Source organism: Neodiprion lecontei, chromosome 1 (assembly GCF_021901455.1).
Source record: "Neodiprion lecontei isolate iyNeoLeco1 chromosome 1, iyNeoLeco1.1, whole genome shotgun sequence".
Classification (NCBI taxonomy): Eukaryota; Metazoa; Arthropoda; class Insecta; order Hymenoptera; family Diprionidae; genus Neodiprion; species Neodiprion lecontei.
Genome location: NC_060260.1, coordinates 13,608,154 through 13,626,967, shown reverse-complemented (window position 1 = coordinate 13,626,967; position 18,814 = coordinate 13,608,154). Strand labels below are relative to the sequence as shown.

General features: G+C 35.6%; 2 protein-coding genes across 5 annotated transcripts in view; one reads left to right on the top strand and one right to left on the bottom strand.

Moving 5' to 3' along the window:
• The first annotated feature begins 179 nt into the window (after positions 1 to 179).
• LOC107227028 (methionine--tRNA ligase, mitochondrial) lies at positions 180 to 10,369 on the top strand. Its single transcript, XM_046739587.1, has 8 exons — positions 180 to 1,325; positions 4,952 to 5,111; positions 5,408 to 5,682; positions 5,994 to 6,225; positions 7,337 to 7,572; positions 8,888 to 9,122; positions 9,523 to 10,173; positions 10,262 to 10,369. Exons 1-7 carry the CDS (start codon positions 423 to 425, stop codon positions 10,089 to 10,091), a joined length of 2,610 nt encoding a protein of 869 aa, XP_046595543.1. The 5' UTR covers positions 180 to 422; the 3' UTR covers positions 10,092 to 10,173; positions 10,262 to 10,369.
• A 154-nt stretch (positions 10,370 to 10,523) lies between these two features.
• Positions 10,524 to 18,814, bottom strand: part of LOC107227020 (dopamine receptor 1) — a 110,538-nt gene continuing 102,247 nt past the window's right edge. For all 4 annotated transcript variants that reach the window (XM_046746549.1, XM_046746548.1, XM_046746547.1 and 1 more), the window contains exons 5-6: positions 18,058 to 18,444; positions 10,524 to 13,371 (exon numbers count right to left, since the gene is read on the bottom strand). In XM_046746549.1, coding sequence (XP_046602505.1) covers positions 13,087 to 13,371; positions 18,058 to 18,444 — 672 coding nt within the window. In that variant the 3' untranslated portion in view covers positions 10,524 to 13,086. The remainder of the gene's footprint in view (positions 13,372 to 18,057; positions 18,445 to 18,814) is intronic.

Sequence of the window (18,814 nt, the reverse complement as noted above, 5' to 3'; positions counted from 1 at the left end):
ATAAAATACTTCTGATGTTGTTTTTACATCGGGTATATGACCTGAAGAGGTTTTATTTAATCAAATACCTAAAGTTATTATAAATTTGGTTGCACGCTTGACTTCGCAATGATCGTACTGACAAGGTCAATCAATAAATTTTAAAAACAACTGACAACTAACAATTCAAATCTGAGATGTTCTCGTAGTTCGAAATCAGAAAGTTAATGTTATTTTATAATTATGATACGATTCTAGAGGAATATTTCTGCAGAAAAACTAATCAGTCACTGATAACAAAGAAGGTAAACGATGCGCGGTAGTCCCCGTTACAATATGGCGATTCGTGGTGTGCGAAACAGGTAGCCGCTTCGTAATTTTTCAACTATAAATCGTGGTTGCGCAATTGGTAGGTGGTTGTGAATTGAAATTTATGACGATAAATGGCATTAGTTCTGTTTCGCGCGGGACGAAGGCTGACTCTGACCGGTGTCGCAAGGAATATCACGATTAAAGAATCAGCAAGGGGGTCGAGAAGATCGATCATGACTTCTGAACGAAAGCTAGAAAAGGCTTTAGACGAGTTGAAGACGAATCCCTATTTTGAAAAGTATGCCGAGAAAATATCTAAGCTGCAAGAAACAAGCCCCGAAGAATTTCTGAAAAAAATTGCGGAGAAAGAGAAGAAGTTACGAGTCGATAAAGAAAAACGTGAGCAAGCGCGAAAGTTTCAGCAAGCTTCTCAGGCAAAACCGTCTCTACCAGGCATCAATGTTGGCTTGCAAAAAAAAGATGCTCGTCTTAATGATGTTATGAAGGTTGAGCTGATAGAGGGAAAAAGCAGAGACGAGATTATTCAAATATGGCAGGAATATCACAGACAAAAAGACTGCATATCGGGAGCGATGTCTGCGCAACAATACAAGAAACTCTTTGAGCGCGGGAAAGAATATCCTACATTTTTGCTCCCCTTGCCTCGTTCAGAAGGGTACGAATTTATCCTTTCTCAATTTTACGATACCGAGATACACATGACTCCGTTATTATGGTATCAAGTTCACAAAGAAAATGCTCCAGAGTGTCTCTCAATGACGCATTACGCCGAACTTGCAGAGACAAAAGATCTAGTGTTGATGAGAGGAGAATTTGACACAAAATCAATAAACGTCCAAGAAGCTCAGTGCTTGGTAAATGAATTGCAGCTGTATTATGCTACCGATGATTCTGATCGGCTAAGAATGTTGGAAAAATTCACTAAGAAACCTGACGATTTCAAGCATATGGATTTAATAGCAAATTTAGAAACGATTTCGCTTGTTCCCACCTCTGAAGCAGTTAATACTAGTTAGAAACTGTACAGGTTTATATTTATTTTGTATATAATTTGGTAACATATATAGTTGAATAAAATTATGCTGTCTGTTACATGTGGAGATTGTTATACACCGTGAAATTAGGTTTGGGATTACTAATGGTGTTATTTTTATGAACAATGCTTAACTTCATGAAATAAGTAGACAAGTTGCTCTGACTCCTAATAATTTTGATGATACACAGGTATCTAAACTGGATTTTCTTTGTACAAAACCTTTTTCGTACAAAATATTTTTCAGCAACCCTTTACAATTTCTTTTTAAAAATGATGTCAGCGAACGTTTTTTTCAATAATCACAGACGTTTTGATTTTACAACTACTAGAAGTACCTAGTAAATAGGAAAATAGTATAAGGAACCAATACATGAGGCTTACGTCAAATTGTTGGCTCAATGTAATATTTAAAACAATCTACTTTTCACCTTTAAACCTGTGGGAACTACAGGAAACTACACAATTTCAATGAATCAAAATGTACTTGTTTTACAGTTGCAACCCTTGCAAATTAGTACTACATTTGTGGAAAATAAATTTATTTTTCTATTTCTTCAAGTTAATGTTTTGAATATCAATGTCCTACCAGTAACAAAGCCACATGATATTGGATTGTTTAGTTGCATTAGAATTGTCCGGCAATTTTTGATGATAACTTCAACGATGTCAAAGTGACCTGTTTAGCTTTTTAAACACAATCTTATTGGAAGAACATAAGGAAATGTTAATGACACTTTGATTATTTACAAAAGTTGTAGGCATGCAAATTCACAAAATCACAGTAATCTGGAAACTACTACTTATGTTTTCATTCAATCGATTACAACTTGAAGAATGAAACAAATAGAATCATGCTTTTAGGTATGCCCAAAAAGTTACATCAGAGGGGTAAGATACCCCTACACATTTATCTCGTATCTGTTATCTTTTAGATTATTTTCAATTGTTATTTATTATTTTTTTTTTAATAATTCAATATCACAATCATTTAAATGACATCCATTTGATTTTACTCCGGCGTCTTCCGGTATTCGTTACGACAGTTATTCCCATGTTACTTGATCTATGGAAATTTGTAAGTTTTGAGAATTAATAAACTTATTTGGACTAGTTTCGACTATGAAATGCCGAAACTTAGATTGACAGATGAATCCAACAATTCGCAATGGGGTCTATAGCATATTAACAGATCATGAAGTAATTAAGGTATTCAAAACAATGTTCATCATCTATTTTTATTGACATCATTGTATTAACTCTTTAAAATGATTAAAATAAGTATTAGAGTACAGAAGAATATGCTTAAAAGTGAAATGATAAGACTTTTATCTTTTGCTGTTAAAGATTTTCTGTAAGAATAATTTACTTGAAATTACTAATTCTAATAATGATAATCACTAGAAAAGTGATGAAAGCATAATGACTTTTTCACTTCAAGAGAAGCAGATGAAAAATTTTGAAATCGTCTAACTTCATGACAAGATTTACAAGCTTCCTTGAATAGAATACTTACGAGCTTTCAGAAATTATACCATTTTACATTTTTGTAATACCTTTTCTAGCATAAAGTTTTTTTCAAACTACAATATCGTGGATTTGTTGGTTGTTTATGAATGAGTCGGTAATTGTAGCTTAATACTATTATTTAAAATTTATATCATAATTCAGTGATAGACCCCTTAGAACTTTAAAAATTTTCCACCCTCAAAATCCACTAAAATTTTTCCGATTTTACCTGAAGTTACTACAAGCATATAGGTATACCTATACCTATATATATATGTATATCTATATCTTCAGTCAACGCTGCGACAATGCCTTAAAAATGTATAAAAACCATAGACTTATAAAGATAGACTGAGCGCTCCGATAAGAGGCACTGACAATTACACATAAAAGACAGAGATATACCGGGAGTACGGCTCTCTCTTTTCAATCAGCGTCATGGTGGGAGACAACGGAGCATGGGAAGTGGAACAGCTATAGATGTAGGCGAATAATTTCGCCTCATTCTCCTCTACCGCCACGATCCCCGCCACAAATATCGTCAGAGAGAGAAAGGAGTACTCCCGGCATATTTCTGTCCTTCAAATGTTTGCTTCAAGCGACTCATAAAAGTGCTCAGTCTATCTTTATAAGTTTACGATAAAAACTCAGCCTAAGGGTGAGTTTTCATAGGCGCGGTCACGCGGTTCACCGGTAACCAATCGAAATGCATGAAATCTAGTGCATAGTATATTTCAGGCATTTTGATACTGGGGGTGTATTCCGCCAGGGAACTGTGGCAGTCCAGTAATAGTATATTTTGAATTTTCTAACTAGCGGTTGGTGGTATTTACTGGTCCTTTACTGCCAAAGTGTTCCACCGTGCTGGACAGTAAACGAGTGTTAATTGTCGTTAGAATAGCCTCTCGAACAAATCCTAAATAAATATAGTTTATTGTAATCTTTTATAATTCAAATATAATCATTATCTTCATTTACAATTTTAAATTTCTGTGTTAAACCTATTTTAATTTTTATTTTAATTCTCACCCGAAATTGAAGATCAAATCCGTCACTGTTAATGTGTCCAGCGCGGTGGAACACTGAGCCGTGTTCGAAAATTAACTGACAGTACTGTCAGCAATCTTTCATCTCTTTTGCGCTTCCAAGTTCGTGAATAGCTCCGACTCTGTCCTAGGGAATTTTGAGTCCTGTCAGTCAATTTACGAATACGGCCTTTGGCAGTACACTAGGACCTCAATAATTGCAACCGCGTGGGACCAGAAACGCGTCACACTTGCAGAAATCGAAGGTGCGCAAGCCCCGTCCATGCTGACAATGCGCAATAGTCACTAACAGTGCCGTACTAAGGTCGGGTGTCACGATTAGCGCCTTCCTGCATATACATATACGAACATGTATATATATGTATATTCCTATATATATCGGAAAATATTAGCGAAAATTGGTGCGATGAAATTGCACCTTTGCAAATTGCACCTTTGTCCCTCGAAAAAACCGAGAATAACAACGAGTTCTACATACACATAACCTCTGAGGAGCCCCGGAATGCGCCTTTATTTTAAAAATCGTGCTACGAGACTACCGGTTTGAGGCCGGCACTCTCCCACCACGCACCACATCGTTCGATATGGGTCGCATAGTGGGTATTGTTGCAGTTATCGCAGTTGTAATTATCGAGGTCCTAGTGTAGATGACCAGTAAATAGTACCAACCACTAGTTAGAAAATTCAAAATATACTATTACTGGACTGCCACAGTTCCCTGGCGGAATACACCCACTATACATTTCAGTGCATGTGTCATACTCACCCCGCACCAGCCCCCTGACACACGCTGTGAAAAGTGGTTTGCAAAATGTCCCTCGATTCTGCCACCAATTTCGACCACTAATGGCGCTAGTAGTTATCTGACGACCTTGCGCGCGGTCAGCGAGGGCAGCGAGCGTGTCTGATGTCTACTAGCGCCACGTAGAGGAACTAAAAAACGGGGACACGACGCGCACAATTTTTTAGCATACGAGCAGTAGTGAGTGCCAGCTGGCTGCCCCGCACTATGTAAACCCAGCCTAAAGATTTTTCGTAAACGGCGTAAACTCACGTAAACTTAAAGTGTGAGAAAATGACGAGTCCGTTGATACAAAAATTATTAGTACTTAATTTGAATAAAACATGGAAGCAAAGATTAAACAGACATTATTCGAAAGTAACCTCATCGAACTTTTACGTGACAACACCAATATTCTACGTAAATGCCGGTAAGGTTACATAACCTCTCGTCTTTGTATATGTTAGAAGTGCCAGGTTTAAAATGCGATTCTATCCAAATTTTGAACATTTAAAAATCACAGTTTTTTGCAAAAAAATTATTTTCTGACAATTGGAACTTATCTTGCATTGATGATCTATAACTGCTTACAATAATTATTCACGCTATATCAAACAACTGCATGTTTCAATATCGGTGTAAACATGTTTTAAATAGAGTCAAGCTCAATTGTTCATACATACATGTATTTAAAGCTTACATTACTAATACTTGCCATTTTTCCAGGACCTCACATAGGCCACCTTTACAGTGCTATATTAGCCGACTCGTTGGCCAGATATAAGTCGATGCTTGGGTACTCTGTGCAGCTAAGTACTGGCACAGATGAGCATGGAAATAAAGTAATGCGAGCTGCTGAGGCGTCAAAACTTCCTACTGAACAATATTGTAAACAGATATCGCAGCATTTTAAAGATATGTGCCACTCATTCGACGTTGGTTATACAGAATACATCAGAACGACAGAGCCACGTCATTCAAAAGCTTTACATCATTTTTGGGTAGAAAGCTTCTTGTTTTATTCACGATCACGTTCAATTCATGATCATCATGATCAATTATATAATCTGTGCTCAACGTCCTGGAATGCATACAAATATAGATAGATATATCAATCTCAAATATCAAGACAAAGCTATTATTTTTATGATAATGATATTGTGGGTAAGACTAATATGTTCATGGAAAATACAGATCTTACATTGGAAATTTTTGAAACAGTAATTTTATAAAGAACTTTTATAATAAGAGAATAGTGGCAACCCGTCAAGACTAAGATTGAAATTTATTTAATGTGCTTCTCACATTTTAGAACGTGTTGAAGGAGAATGGCCACATTTATTCTGGAAAATACTCAGGGTGGTATTGTGTAGCAGATGAAGCATTTTTAACTACCTTGCAATTAAAAGATATCAAAGATAGTGAAGGGAAAACTATAAAAGTCTCAATTGAGTCTAGCCATCCAGTCGAATGGGTTGAGGAAGATAATTACAAGTTTGGGCTCAGTGCATTTCAAGACGATTTGAAACATTGGCTCCAGGATGGTATGACAAAAAAATATTAACAACAGCAGAGTGAAAATATCTTGTTCGAACTTATCTATACATTGGCAAGTTGTTTGCAAAAATTTGTTAATTCTGTCAGACGTTTCTTCTATGCTTGGAAAAAGTCAGGAAATTACAGAGTTTTCTTAGAAAGTAACTAAAATTGTTGGCTAACTTTCTTCCAAATCTTATTTCTTTACTCTTTTTCCACCATGTAAAAATCAGGATTTTGTACGTAAAAGTCTGATAATATCGATTTGAACTTTATTTCAAATTATTTTCACAGAGCTCCTAGTGGTTTACTTTTTTCACTTTAATTTACTGTTTTTTTGATCACTTACCATTCGCTACTGTTTTCGAAAAGTTTACTTTTTTTGCTCCAGTCATTGAAGAAAGTAATGGAATCTTGATTTTGAATACGCTAACTAATGGTAAACCAGACCCATAGAAAAATTATGCGTCGAGTACAGAAATTCAACCTAGTTTTCCCCTGGAATAAGGAAAGGAAAGGCGAGGAAACTAGAGAAATCGTATTCTGTGCACTTTTCATTTAAGTGGAATTTGTAATAAACAAAAGCTTGATTTGTGAAAAATATTACATATTATATGTAGTTCACATAACACAAAGTTAACTTATTTACACGCTAATGTTTTGTTACATTTCAACTCTGTTCGTTTTTGTAATGAAGTGGGAAGCTAACACTACAAAATAAATATTTTGAAACAGTCTTCAACTGTATCAATTAATTCAGTAGGTACGATTTGGAGCCTAGAATTGTATTTTTATCGGAAAGAACTGCCTAGTTTTATTTACTAATTTATCTAAAGTTTTCTATTATCTTTGATTTTTTTTCTAACATTATGGTTTCACGCCCTGTTCTTATAAAAAGGTTTGTAAAATATAAGAGTTTCAGTGAGAGTCAGCTGTTATTATAGAGAGTAAAAAATATTTCTTGCAATCTTTTTTCAAGGAAATTTGAGAGAATAATTTCTAACCACAATGTCCAATTAAGAAAACTTAATGGTCTTAACTTACATTAGAGATATTTCTCCAAGCATGTATAACTCAGTTCAATAATTAATTTGAATTGGCTGTTTCAACAATTTCCAGATAGCGTAGTCCGACCGGCAAAGTTCCATAAGATTTTGTCAGACTGGATTGAAGAGGGTGCTTGTTTGGAAGACCTTAGTATTTCCAGGCCAATTAATAGGGCACCATGGGGTGTTCCAGTTCCTGAGGATGAATCACAGAGTATATATGTGTGGTTAGATGCTTTGGTAAATTATTTAACAGCCCTTGGATACCCTGAGAAAAGTTATAAGAAATTTTGGCCTCCTGAAATGCAGGTTAGTGTTCTAAGTTAAACTAAAGACAAAAATTGCTTTCAAAGGTGAATAATCCTCACCGTCTAAATCAAATTTAGAAAAAAAGTAAAGGCTGCTCAAAAAATCTTCAGTAGGTATTTACGCCAATGACAGTGAACGTAACTGAAAGAACATATCTACTATTTGATAAATTTGAATATGAGCAAATTCGAATGATACAATCTAAGATATCAACAATTTGAGGATAATGTACTTTGCAGTTAGTACGGGAAATTGGCTATTCCTGACGAGTGTGAAGTTTGTAGTACAAGCTAGGCTCGTGCAGCATTTGTACGATTTATGATCTGCCAACCCGCATCAGTTATTAACCATATTTATCGCAAAACCTGTGATGGGGAATTCGGCTGAACAAAGAGAAGTGAAGTGAAATGAAAATAATTCCTGGTTCCCTTGACCAAGTAGCATCTCTGCAGAGTTTTATTCTCATCACGCCCGATAGCGTCAGTTACGTGTGTTATATATATCAAGAGCGTGCCGGCGGTAATGTATGTTGCTGTACAGCTTTCGTCTGGTTCAGGAATCGGCCATGTCATACACGCTCTAGAGTGTAAGAAGTCAAACATCCCATGCAGGTACAAGGCAAAAAAGGTTTCACAATTAAAACATTCAAAATGAATAAACACTGGTGTTCTTGATTCTGTTGGAATATTTTCAGCTTATTTTATTTACCACAGAGAATTCTAGGGACCATTTGAAATAACTTGAGAAATAGATATCTCCAGAATGCATAAAAATAGATTTGTATGAGTAAAGGACAATAATAGATATTCATTAACAATTATATTTACGTATTATAACTGTACAGTAATATCTGATTTCTTGAATATTATTCAGACACTTTGTGGAGGTCTCACCAGTTAGAAAAATCAGCCTAAAAATATTGAAATCGGACCGAAAACACCGGGTTTGAATCATTTCGAACGTTCTTAGTATAAAACCCTTTTCTAGATGGTTTATATTCTCAGCTTGTGTCATTTAAATTTAGTCAGATTCATTTCTATTACATAGTAGGAATATTGTTTTATTTTTGTTCATTATTATTGGAGTAAATAACATTGCTGGAGATTTTTCAAAAAGTATATTTTCTCCTTTCCAAACTTTTGATTCAAATGGCCAGTCCTATTTATTCTAAACTCTGTAATAGTTGTGTGAGATATATATTTGCAAAGACTACCAAAAATGTGATGTAATATAGTTATAGGTGGGTGCTGATTCTTGATTGAGATAGTTATAGTTAGTTCCTTGCGTTATCCAATTAAAATTTTATTTGTTGAAGGTCATTGGGAAAGATATTCTCAAATTCCATGGAGTATATTGGCCAGCGTTTTTGATGGCTGCAGGTCTTGAACCACCGCGAAGTATATTATGCCACTCGCATTGGACTGTTGATAGTCAGAAAATGTCCAAATCAAAGGGTAATGTCATTTCACCATTTGATGCGGCAGATTTTCTCACAGCAGATGGTCTACGATATTTCCTCTTGAGAGAAGCCGTACCATATAGTGATGCAAGTAAGCATATGAATTAATTGGCTAACTTGTTTGTTACGGGAAGATGGTTTGCATCATTTTCCTGGAAATTCTTGACATAACAGTTGCCAATTATGATTAGGCAGTGAGGCATGAAACCATTGACTTCACTGCGATGTAAACAATAAAGTTACAGACACATGTTCTTTTTCAACATTTACGTGAACATCGTTTAATCTATTCAAGTTTAAAAGCGCAGAGTTCCAAAAAAAAAAAAAAAATACTGCCTACTGTGAAATTGAATTAGACTTTCAAACTTGCTTAATCTAATAAAATCATGATTTACTTTAATAGTGTTTTAGCTTCGTGTGATAAGATCTTTCTAGTATTAAAAAATGTCAACATCATTTCTTAGTGTTTGACTGACCTCTTTATTCCACAGATTATAGCAAAACCAAAGCAATCAATGTGGTTAATTCTGAGTTAGCAGACACTTTCGGAAATTTGTTGAGTCGATGTACGGGAAGTATCATCAATCCTGGCAAGGAGATTCCGCACCCAGCAATATATGTGAAAGAGCTCCAAACGGAAGCAGCCAAAAGTCTGATGATCTCATTACAGTCTTTGCGTACAGAGGCACAAATTAGCTATGAAAAATGTAACCTTCATCATGTTGTTGACTCAGTTATGACTACGTTACACCTAGCCAATCAAATGGTTGAACACCACAAGCCTTGGATACTTAGGAAGCAAACTGATGATGAATCGAAGACTAAATTGATGGGCACTATATCATTGGCTTTGGAGAGTATTAGAATATGCGGTTTGATTTTATATCCTATTGTACCTAAATTAAGTGAAACCGTATTAAACCTACTTAATGTACCTAAAAGTAAGAGAACATGGGAGGAGACAGTTCCAGCGTTTCTCAGTGATGAGGGATCGAACTTAGGAACATTGGCCACTGATAAACCCATACTATTTAAGAGGATAATGAATTCAGAAGGGTGAATGTGCTTGTTACAGTTCTTCACATGAACTGGAAGTCTTATATTCATACTATTTACAGAGTGCAACAATTTCTTGCATTTTGGTAGTATACATTATCATGAATTTTATACATACAAGAGTATTTTACGAAATTTATTTACTAATGTTATGCTAATTATTCCATGTTTCAGAGAAACACGGTACCAGATGGGAAACACGATGCCGTAAAAAGTTAGTGTGTGAATGATTTGGAAAATGGAATGTTTGGATAGTTAAATAAAAAATACATTTTTATTGTAGCAGTCGTTTTCAATCTATCTTTTCCAATTGAACACCCCACAGCTGATTGAAATATTTAATTTGACGACAAGTGCCAGCATTAATAAATTTTATTCTGGGCTTATAATCTGAAACTTCTCAAAATAACCTGCGTCAGATTATTATCCGACTGAGAGTGTTGATTTATCAATGTTGAAAGCAAACAACATGATTTTACATGAAGAAAATCTATACTTCATTCTATAATATTCTGTACTGTACCTATTGGTAAAGATTATTTTGAAATGTCAAGATTATACACAATACATATAAAATACCTCTTTATTATCTAAATGAAATATTGCTCTATTGATTATGCGTTGCTTCTATCCCATTCGCCGTACCACATAGAAAAATAATTAAATGTTTATGTACAAGATACACGGAATAAATCTGTCTCGCACGTCCGCTCGTGACATTCTCGCAAGCGTTAATCAATTATCTTATAATATGATAACACCTTTGGAGTAGTAACTAATAAACTGTTACATGTCAATTTAATATACAACTGCGGAGTCTCATCATTTATTATACAGCTGTCGATTTTCACTGTCCACCATAAATTAAAATAATATTATAAACAACATGTACAGAATAATGAACATGCGATTATTTTAATACTGCGATGTAAAGTATAGACGGTAAATAAGAATAATTCTCTTTCGTCTCATACTATTGATTTATATTTCTGGCTAAATGACTCGGTATAGCATATAAAAGAAAAGTTGGCAGCTATTACATATTTTTTAATTAAATTGCTGTACGAGTCGAATTTTTGTATACGTCGTAAAAAAAGGGTTATTACTAATTTTGTTACATTATAATGCTCGTTTCATATTTTGAATCGCATCCATATAATAAAACTAGCTGCATGGAATATAGATACGCTATAAAAGGTATAGCCTCTATTCACTTACGTATGTGTTCATACAATGTTTATTACATGATATATTTTCAATAAGAATAATTTAATTAAATACCTATATATATATATATATATATGGGTACTCTGTGATTTGTATGTCTGATTTTGGATATGTCTCAAACTAATTTTACATGATTGTCTTTATAATCATAATTTACCTCCGAGTGTCATCTATTGCATTTCAAAACTGCATCACACAAGCAAAAATTCTTAGGTATCTGATAAGCAAAGCAAGTTATTTCTTTAACGTTCGCAAAAACTGATGGGTAAAGTCGTTGAAGCGTAACTATATGAGCAATTTTCATCTACATACTATCAGCCTATTGTAACATCATATCAAACATTTCAATTGAATAATTTCAACACTTCTACGGTCTGTAAATATTTTTGGCTGAATCTAGGTATCCAAGTATGGAGTCTCGTATTTTTCCTCAAAATCTTTTACTTGTCAACTTCATAAATGTTAAAAAAGTGTGAAAAGAAGGATTAATTTAATTGATTTCTTGATTGGCTGAGAAAATGTGAATTAGTGTTCCATTTTTTTCTCTTATGTTGAAAATAGGTTCACTTCGCGTTATTGTTCCGACAAAACTCTTGCGCTAAAGTCAACAGGAACGTCATGAAAAAAAGTGTGACGTGAGTAATCTTTACCTCTACAGAATCTAAAATTAAATAAGATATCGATTCGCATGAAGTAAAGGCCATATGATGACCTCTGTATCTTACTGAGAGATAAATGCTACGTGAATAATTAATCATCGTCATTTTGACAGCGTTCAGAGTCGAGTGTTATTGGTTTTTGTTCACAAATGAGTTCATGCGGGTAAAAAGTGAAAATTAAAAAATGATTTAGTATTTGTCATAATTCTCAAGCCAGAAGGAAACAAGTCACAAAAATAGCATTTTACCAACACCTGCTCGGAAAGTTCGATTTTTCAAGTCTGTGGAGCGTGCGTAAAGTTCCCTATTTCCGAACAGTGCGGTAAAGCGCCATTAGCACATGGGCGCAACTGAAATGCTTTATTTTAAACACTAGGGCTCTCTTTGGCGTACGCACACTATTGAACATCTCACTTTTACAGCGCGCAACAACTGACTGAAGATATACTTGTTCAAAAGTGTGCATGCGCCAAGGAAAGTCCGCATACGTAAAATATAGCATTTTAATTGTGCGCATGCGCCGACATTTTTCTGCTCTGTACGAAAATGGGGTACTTTCCGAATACTTCACAGGCTCAGCCAATACTTTTCTGATACCACCATAGGTAATGGAACGTATAAAAATCGAAATGAGGTGACATTGTTGTTATATGATTGGCTGTATACAATGAGATGTTACGATCCAGCTTAATGAAAGATATTACACACGTATGTTATTTATAATGTCTACAACTATTAGAAATGAAATTCGAAGGGAATTTTCATTGACTGTTGAAAAGATGTCAAATGCTGCGACACGATCATGTCGCTGCTATATCTATTGTGTCACACATGTACTTATTATTACATTTATTAAGTATTCTACGATTGATAATATATCTACAACATGCGTGAGCTAATGTATGATACAATTAAAAAAAGGAAGAAAGTGATTAAAAATGAAAAATGGTAACTGCACCTACATTTTTTTACCAAAAGTTTTTTTCGCATTGCAGAATTAACTCAAGTGCCCGTACATACTTACTGTACATATCTATACATGGAGTGGAGTATATATTGACATTGGAAATGAAACGCATCCGAAGAATATGGTAACTGTTTTTTACGACGCGATTATATCGCGCTGACGATCGTGTCACGATGTTTGTTTGCGCCTGGAGCCACTTGGCAACTGTCGGCACTCGATCTGGGACTGATATTGCATTCCACGATCGAACCATTTCGTTTCTGAACGATGACTGATCTGAATTCACCACATTCGCTTGTTGACGGTTGGTTGCACCGACCTCTTCCACCTCTCGTCAGAATTCTTTTGAAAGCCTCTCGGAACTCGGTGTTGAAGATACTGTAGATTATCGGATTGAAAGCTGAATTGCTGTAGCCGAGCCACGTTAGTACCTGAATGAAAAAAGTCTTTGAAATTCTTACTATGTACAATGGCTTGAGATATGGCGTACCATTGAATTCAACAGTTAATTTAACACGTCTATTTTATAACCGTGGGTTTGATAGAAGAGGCCGAGTTGACAAAATTCAGTTTTTTCGAAATCAGCTGGCAAATACAAAAGATGTTCAGACTATGCATTTTTTCATTAGCTGGCACCCCGGGGATACTCAGGGTAACAAAAAAAAAAAAAACAGATATCAGTCCAACAACTTTCTGCCGTTCCCATCGTGTGCGAAACATCCTGGATGAAGGGATCTTTATTTTCGTAAGACATTCAGATACGACCTAAGCAATTTTCATTAATATCCGATTAGTTCTAAGTTGCATAAAGGTAAACGAATGAACTAAATTTAATTTAAATCTGTTCGAGTCACCTTCGTCAGATTTGGTTCAAAGTGTCTAGTCAGCTGTGAAAGAGAAAAAAACAGCACCAGGTCGCGATTGATATCAAAATCATTGAAATTCCTTTATTCGTTCTCAAGACATCGCTGGCCAAAAAGTTGATCACACATCACACACACAAATACCCGCATGCTTAATCTTTACAAACACCTAAATTCTTTTGTAATATTTGGTAATCCCTTCGTAATCTCTACGTAATCTTTCGAATCACTTGTAATCTTTGGAGTCCCCTTCAATTTCTTCGTAATTTATTCGTATTTACGTGCTACCTTTGTAATACTTATAACCCTGATAACCTTGTGTTTACTTGTAATCTTCGTGATCCTGTGTCCTTTTTTGTAGTTCTTTTGTACTCTACGTTTTATCTTTGTAATCTTTGAGTTACTGGTAATCTCTGTAATCACTTGAAATCTTTGTAATTCACTGTAATCCCGTGTAATCTTTGGATTTTTTTTATAATGTCACTAAATTTTACAGCTCGTCGTCATTTTTGTTATCTCTGTAATCTTGTTATAATCTTAGCAATCTTCGTACAATTCCTCTAATTTCTGTAATCATTTGGTCATCCTTGTCATCGTAAAAAGTGTTTGTCATTTTTTTATACTGATTAACCCCAGCTCGTTTCTGATTTACCAATGATGAAAACCTTAAAGCAGATGAATACCTTATTACTTTGAATTAATCTCATTACATTATTGCATCTGGATCGTTATTAATAATGATCAAATTTTCGTTTACGGCCTAGATACATCAATGATTCGCTGATTCGAATCGTAATTCCGGATCGAGTGAAAGTTTGTAGCAGACGAAGAATATTCAGTAAGGTTGAAATTGGTTTATTTTAAATGGCGCATATAATATCAATGCTTTATAATTTATAAACGGTCTGCTTTCAATTATGTTCAGCCCTTCGAAATTTATCTTCATCTAGTGGATTAAAACTTGTAATTAAAATGGCGAAGGCATGGAGAGTTAAAAAGGTATTTATTAAACTTGGTACTACGTTTTGAAACCGTTGCACGTGGTTGCATAAACTTGGGTATTATAGAATTGACCCAATTCGTAGCGTTCGCGGAGGTGTTGAAATATCAAGCAACAACGGTGCAAATTTTTGAAGTGAGTAATTTGACACAGTACAAACCACCAAGCATAAAATGTGCGTGCCATGAAAATTTCAAATGAAACGATTCCGAATCGAAACTTCAAACAGTACGTTATTGGCCTTCGCATTGCCTTAACAGTTTAATTCCTATATTGACTGCGAGCTGTGATTTTTCTCTGCAAGGCATGGATGTCAGGGTGTCCTACCTTACTGCTCTACTGTTACTTGGGTCATTTTGAATTTTGTCAATCTCACATCAGAATTACTGCTGAATTCATACAAATAAAAATCTCTCCTAAACATGAACATTTTATGATAATATTAACACGTGCCAACGGGGAATTGAAAATTCAAATGTAAAATACACAGAAATTTTTAACGGTTATTAATAATTGTTTTTTCATAAATTAAAATGGATTAAAAAAATTAATTGGATGATTGAGAACAATGTTTATATACTTCCATCTAGACGCAGGAACAATAAAGTTTGGAATGAGCGCATGCATTCCGTAAATAACAACAATCAACCGTAATTAAACGGAAGTGGGAGGCTTTCATTTTTGTTGCTACAGGTCTAAAAGCATATGTAGGCAGTAATTCGCCAGGGTGTTACATCAGTTTTACCCTTTTTAGACACGACAGTTTGTAAACGGACTACCTCGATACGTTCACTCTCGCAAAAAACCTCGGATTGCAAAAAATTCTAAAACCACGTCGGAAACACATATTTAGTCAGATATACAATTATTTGTAAGTTTTTGAAAAATAGATGTATGTGTGCGTATGTTTGCATGTCAGATTTTCCTAGGCTAGATTCTTAGAGCATACAGTGCCTGGAAATCGCTGCCCTTGTCAAAAGTTTCTGATTGCAAACTATCGCACTCACTTGATTACTGTGTGTACTTCGCGACTGTGTGAGAGAACTATTTACATTACGGTTCTCTTCTCCTACAGCCCCAAAGACCGCAATATAATGAGCCGGCACTGTATCTATAAAACAGTTTTTCATCGGCAAAATTCCCCCCCCCCCCCCCCCCCCCCCTGTGAAAATATCAGGCATCCTTTCCTCAATTCTACAGTCGCCAATTTTAGTTATTATAAGTTATTTAGCCAGGAATATTGCGATGCTATAGACCCCTATTCATTCGTCTGTTTTCGCATTAACCCCCTGCTCTCCCCCCCCCCCCCCCCAAGGTGAGACTTTGGTGAAATTTCACTCGTCAATGGAAAATTGTCATGTAAGAAAATCATTCCACCAATTTTCATATTACGATAGTATAGGCTTTGAAAAAAAAAATTTCAGCTTCTTGGTATGACGGTGAAAGTATGCGCGAGGAATTTTTGACTGCGGTGGACAGAATCTCCTTTGACCGGTTCCTTGTGCATATATTTTAATTAATTAATAATCAACGAAGCAGCGCTACGCCAAAATTGAAACGGGACCGTGTTTTACAGTCGAAAGACGATATGTATTAGTAATTTTTTTCAGAATATTTCGATCGTGATCACACGAATTTCGTACCATTTGAAAAGTATTTCATACGCATTTCACAGCATTTCACAGCATTCCGTACGCATTTCATAGCATTTCGCAGTATTTCATACCATTTCACAAGCATTTCATTGTATTTCATAGTCGACTGTCCCGACAATTTCACGAGTTGTTACCCCCTCGAATATTTCATTCCGTGTCGAAGCTGTTTCAACCGAAGCTTATGATGAGGCGAATGCCGGCTATCGGTGTATTGATAACCTAATCCGTTCTTCGATCTTAATGGTCTACCGAATTTTATGACAACTTTCCTTTCGCTGGACCTTCCGGGCTATCCCGATTATGCACTCGATGGGAAGCAGCTCACCATATAAGGACTCAACGATTCTCACTGTAGCTAGTCTTATCTTAAATCAAACTTTCAAGTGCAAAAATGAGAAAATTAAAAAATCTGAAACATCGCAAGTCTTCATGATCCAAGATTTTCAGTTTTGTAAATTTCTGGCTTGGTGAAAGTTCATCACTTCAATCTTTCTTTGTTTTGGATTTTCGATATTTTTACGTTCGGAATCCTGGTCATTCTGATTTTATGTTTTTCTGATTTTTTATACCCACTCATTGAGTAAACTACACTGTGTGTTAAATTATAATTTTCTATTATTATATTTTAATTTTTGGCATTTTACTCTATCGAAATTTTGTTTTTTAGAATTTTTCTCTATCGGAACCTTACTTTGCGGATCTTTGCTCTATCGTAACTTGAATTTTAGGAATCTTGCATTTCGGAACTTTCAGCCGTCGGGTTTCCAACCATTCTAAACTCTGTTGCTTCGTAACAGTTTGATTTCTTTACTTCAAGTTTCGCCAGCAAATAATTCGGAAGTAGGCGCTTTAGGAACTTTTCAAATTCGAAATTTCAATCCCGCCCCGTCTAAGCAATCAATACCGAAGACATCAAAGAACAGGAAATTTTAAGTCAACATATAAACCCATAAATGTTTTGAGACTCGTAAGTATTGCATTATCGCGTAAATTGTAAAGATCTGATAATGACCGGCCATGTACAGTAATGTTCATTGATGCTTTACGCATTTTACTATTCCAAATCGAAACGTTCAATGAAAGGCTTTACTTCTACAATTGACAGTCACACCCATGAATTTCTCACCTCGGTCTACGTACACAGAAGGGCCAAGAACAATCAAATTGAATCCAAATTTCATAAGAAGACTAATACCACGGAATGATAAAATAAATCGTTTTATGTTTGTTATTTTTATTTTCACAAGTTCTTATACAGTTCGATTTGTCGCGTAATTTCAATGAAATCCAATCTGCATACATACGTGATTCCGTCTCTATCCATTTCCATTCGATTCGTTTGTACAAATGGATCAGGAATATTCCAAGTGAATTTATTTACACATCTCGAAATAAAAAAAAATTGGTAAGAAAGAAAATCCGTAAACATATTCAAAAGAACAAAACGATTAATTTGTATTGGATTTTGTATCATGCAATTAGTTTTCTTGCAAAATTCAGACTGGCAGACCATGAAAGGAAATCTGACGTCACGAGGGCGTGCACGCATGGCATTGTAGGGACGAAGACCTATAAGTCGAGCAGCAAGCTACAACATACCTGAAATGTTCTGTCCGTAATACAGGTTTTGCAGAACGCAGCGACAATATTGACGCAGAAGAATGGTACCCAACATATCAGGAAGACCCCCATGATTACACCGACAGTTATTGCCGCCTTGTGGTCGGACACGTGGTACGGGCTCGTGGGTTTCGGCTTCGTCTGCGGTTTCGGAGCTTTGGTCCTCCTGGTCTTTGTGCGAAAGCTCTTCGCCAGCGAAGTTTCCGGCAATTTTGTCACCGCCCTGATGCTCCTCACGTGTTTCTGCGCGTAGCAGTACAGTCTGCAGTAAATGCCCACCATAACGAAACAAGGCACGTAGAAGGAGATGCAGGAGGAAACCATTGCGTAGGTGGGCGTCAAGTCCAATGCGCAGGTGGGATATTGCTGGAAGATAAATACACCAGTTTCATACAACGATTATGTCCGATTTCGTGAAGGCACGTCACGATTTCGCTCGCATATCATTCTTTGTAGTTGTATATTATTTGAAACGATACGATTACAAGGTCAAACAATAAAACGCATCGAAAGATGTTTAAATTTCAGCCCCTTGGTGGGGGACCTCCTCAGAACTACTAAACATTTATTGACATTACTTGTGTTATCTATAATCGATCGATAGCGACCACAATAACGAAGAATCACTATGGCCATGCGGTCCAACAATCAACAATTAAGAACAATATGGGTATACCTTAAAATTAAACATTCGATACTCACTGACTTTTTATAAAAGGACCGCTTGAGGTCATTG

Excerpts from the sequence above, each read along its gene's own strand:
- LOC107227028 (XM_046739587.1), top strand. The coding sequence starts at position 423 with ATGGCATTAGTTCTGTTTCGCGCGGGACGAAGGCTGACTCTGACCGGT. Across the intron at positions 6,226-7,336 it reads GAAACATTGGCTCCAGGATG|ATAGCGTAGTCCGACCGGCA; the intron begins GTATGACAAAAA and ends AACAATTTCCAG. Across the intron at positions 7,573-8,887 it reads TTTGGCCTCCTGAAATGCAG|GTCATTGGGAAAGATATTCT; the intron begins GTTAGTGTTCTA and ends TATTTGTTGAAG.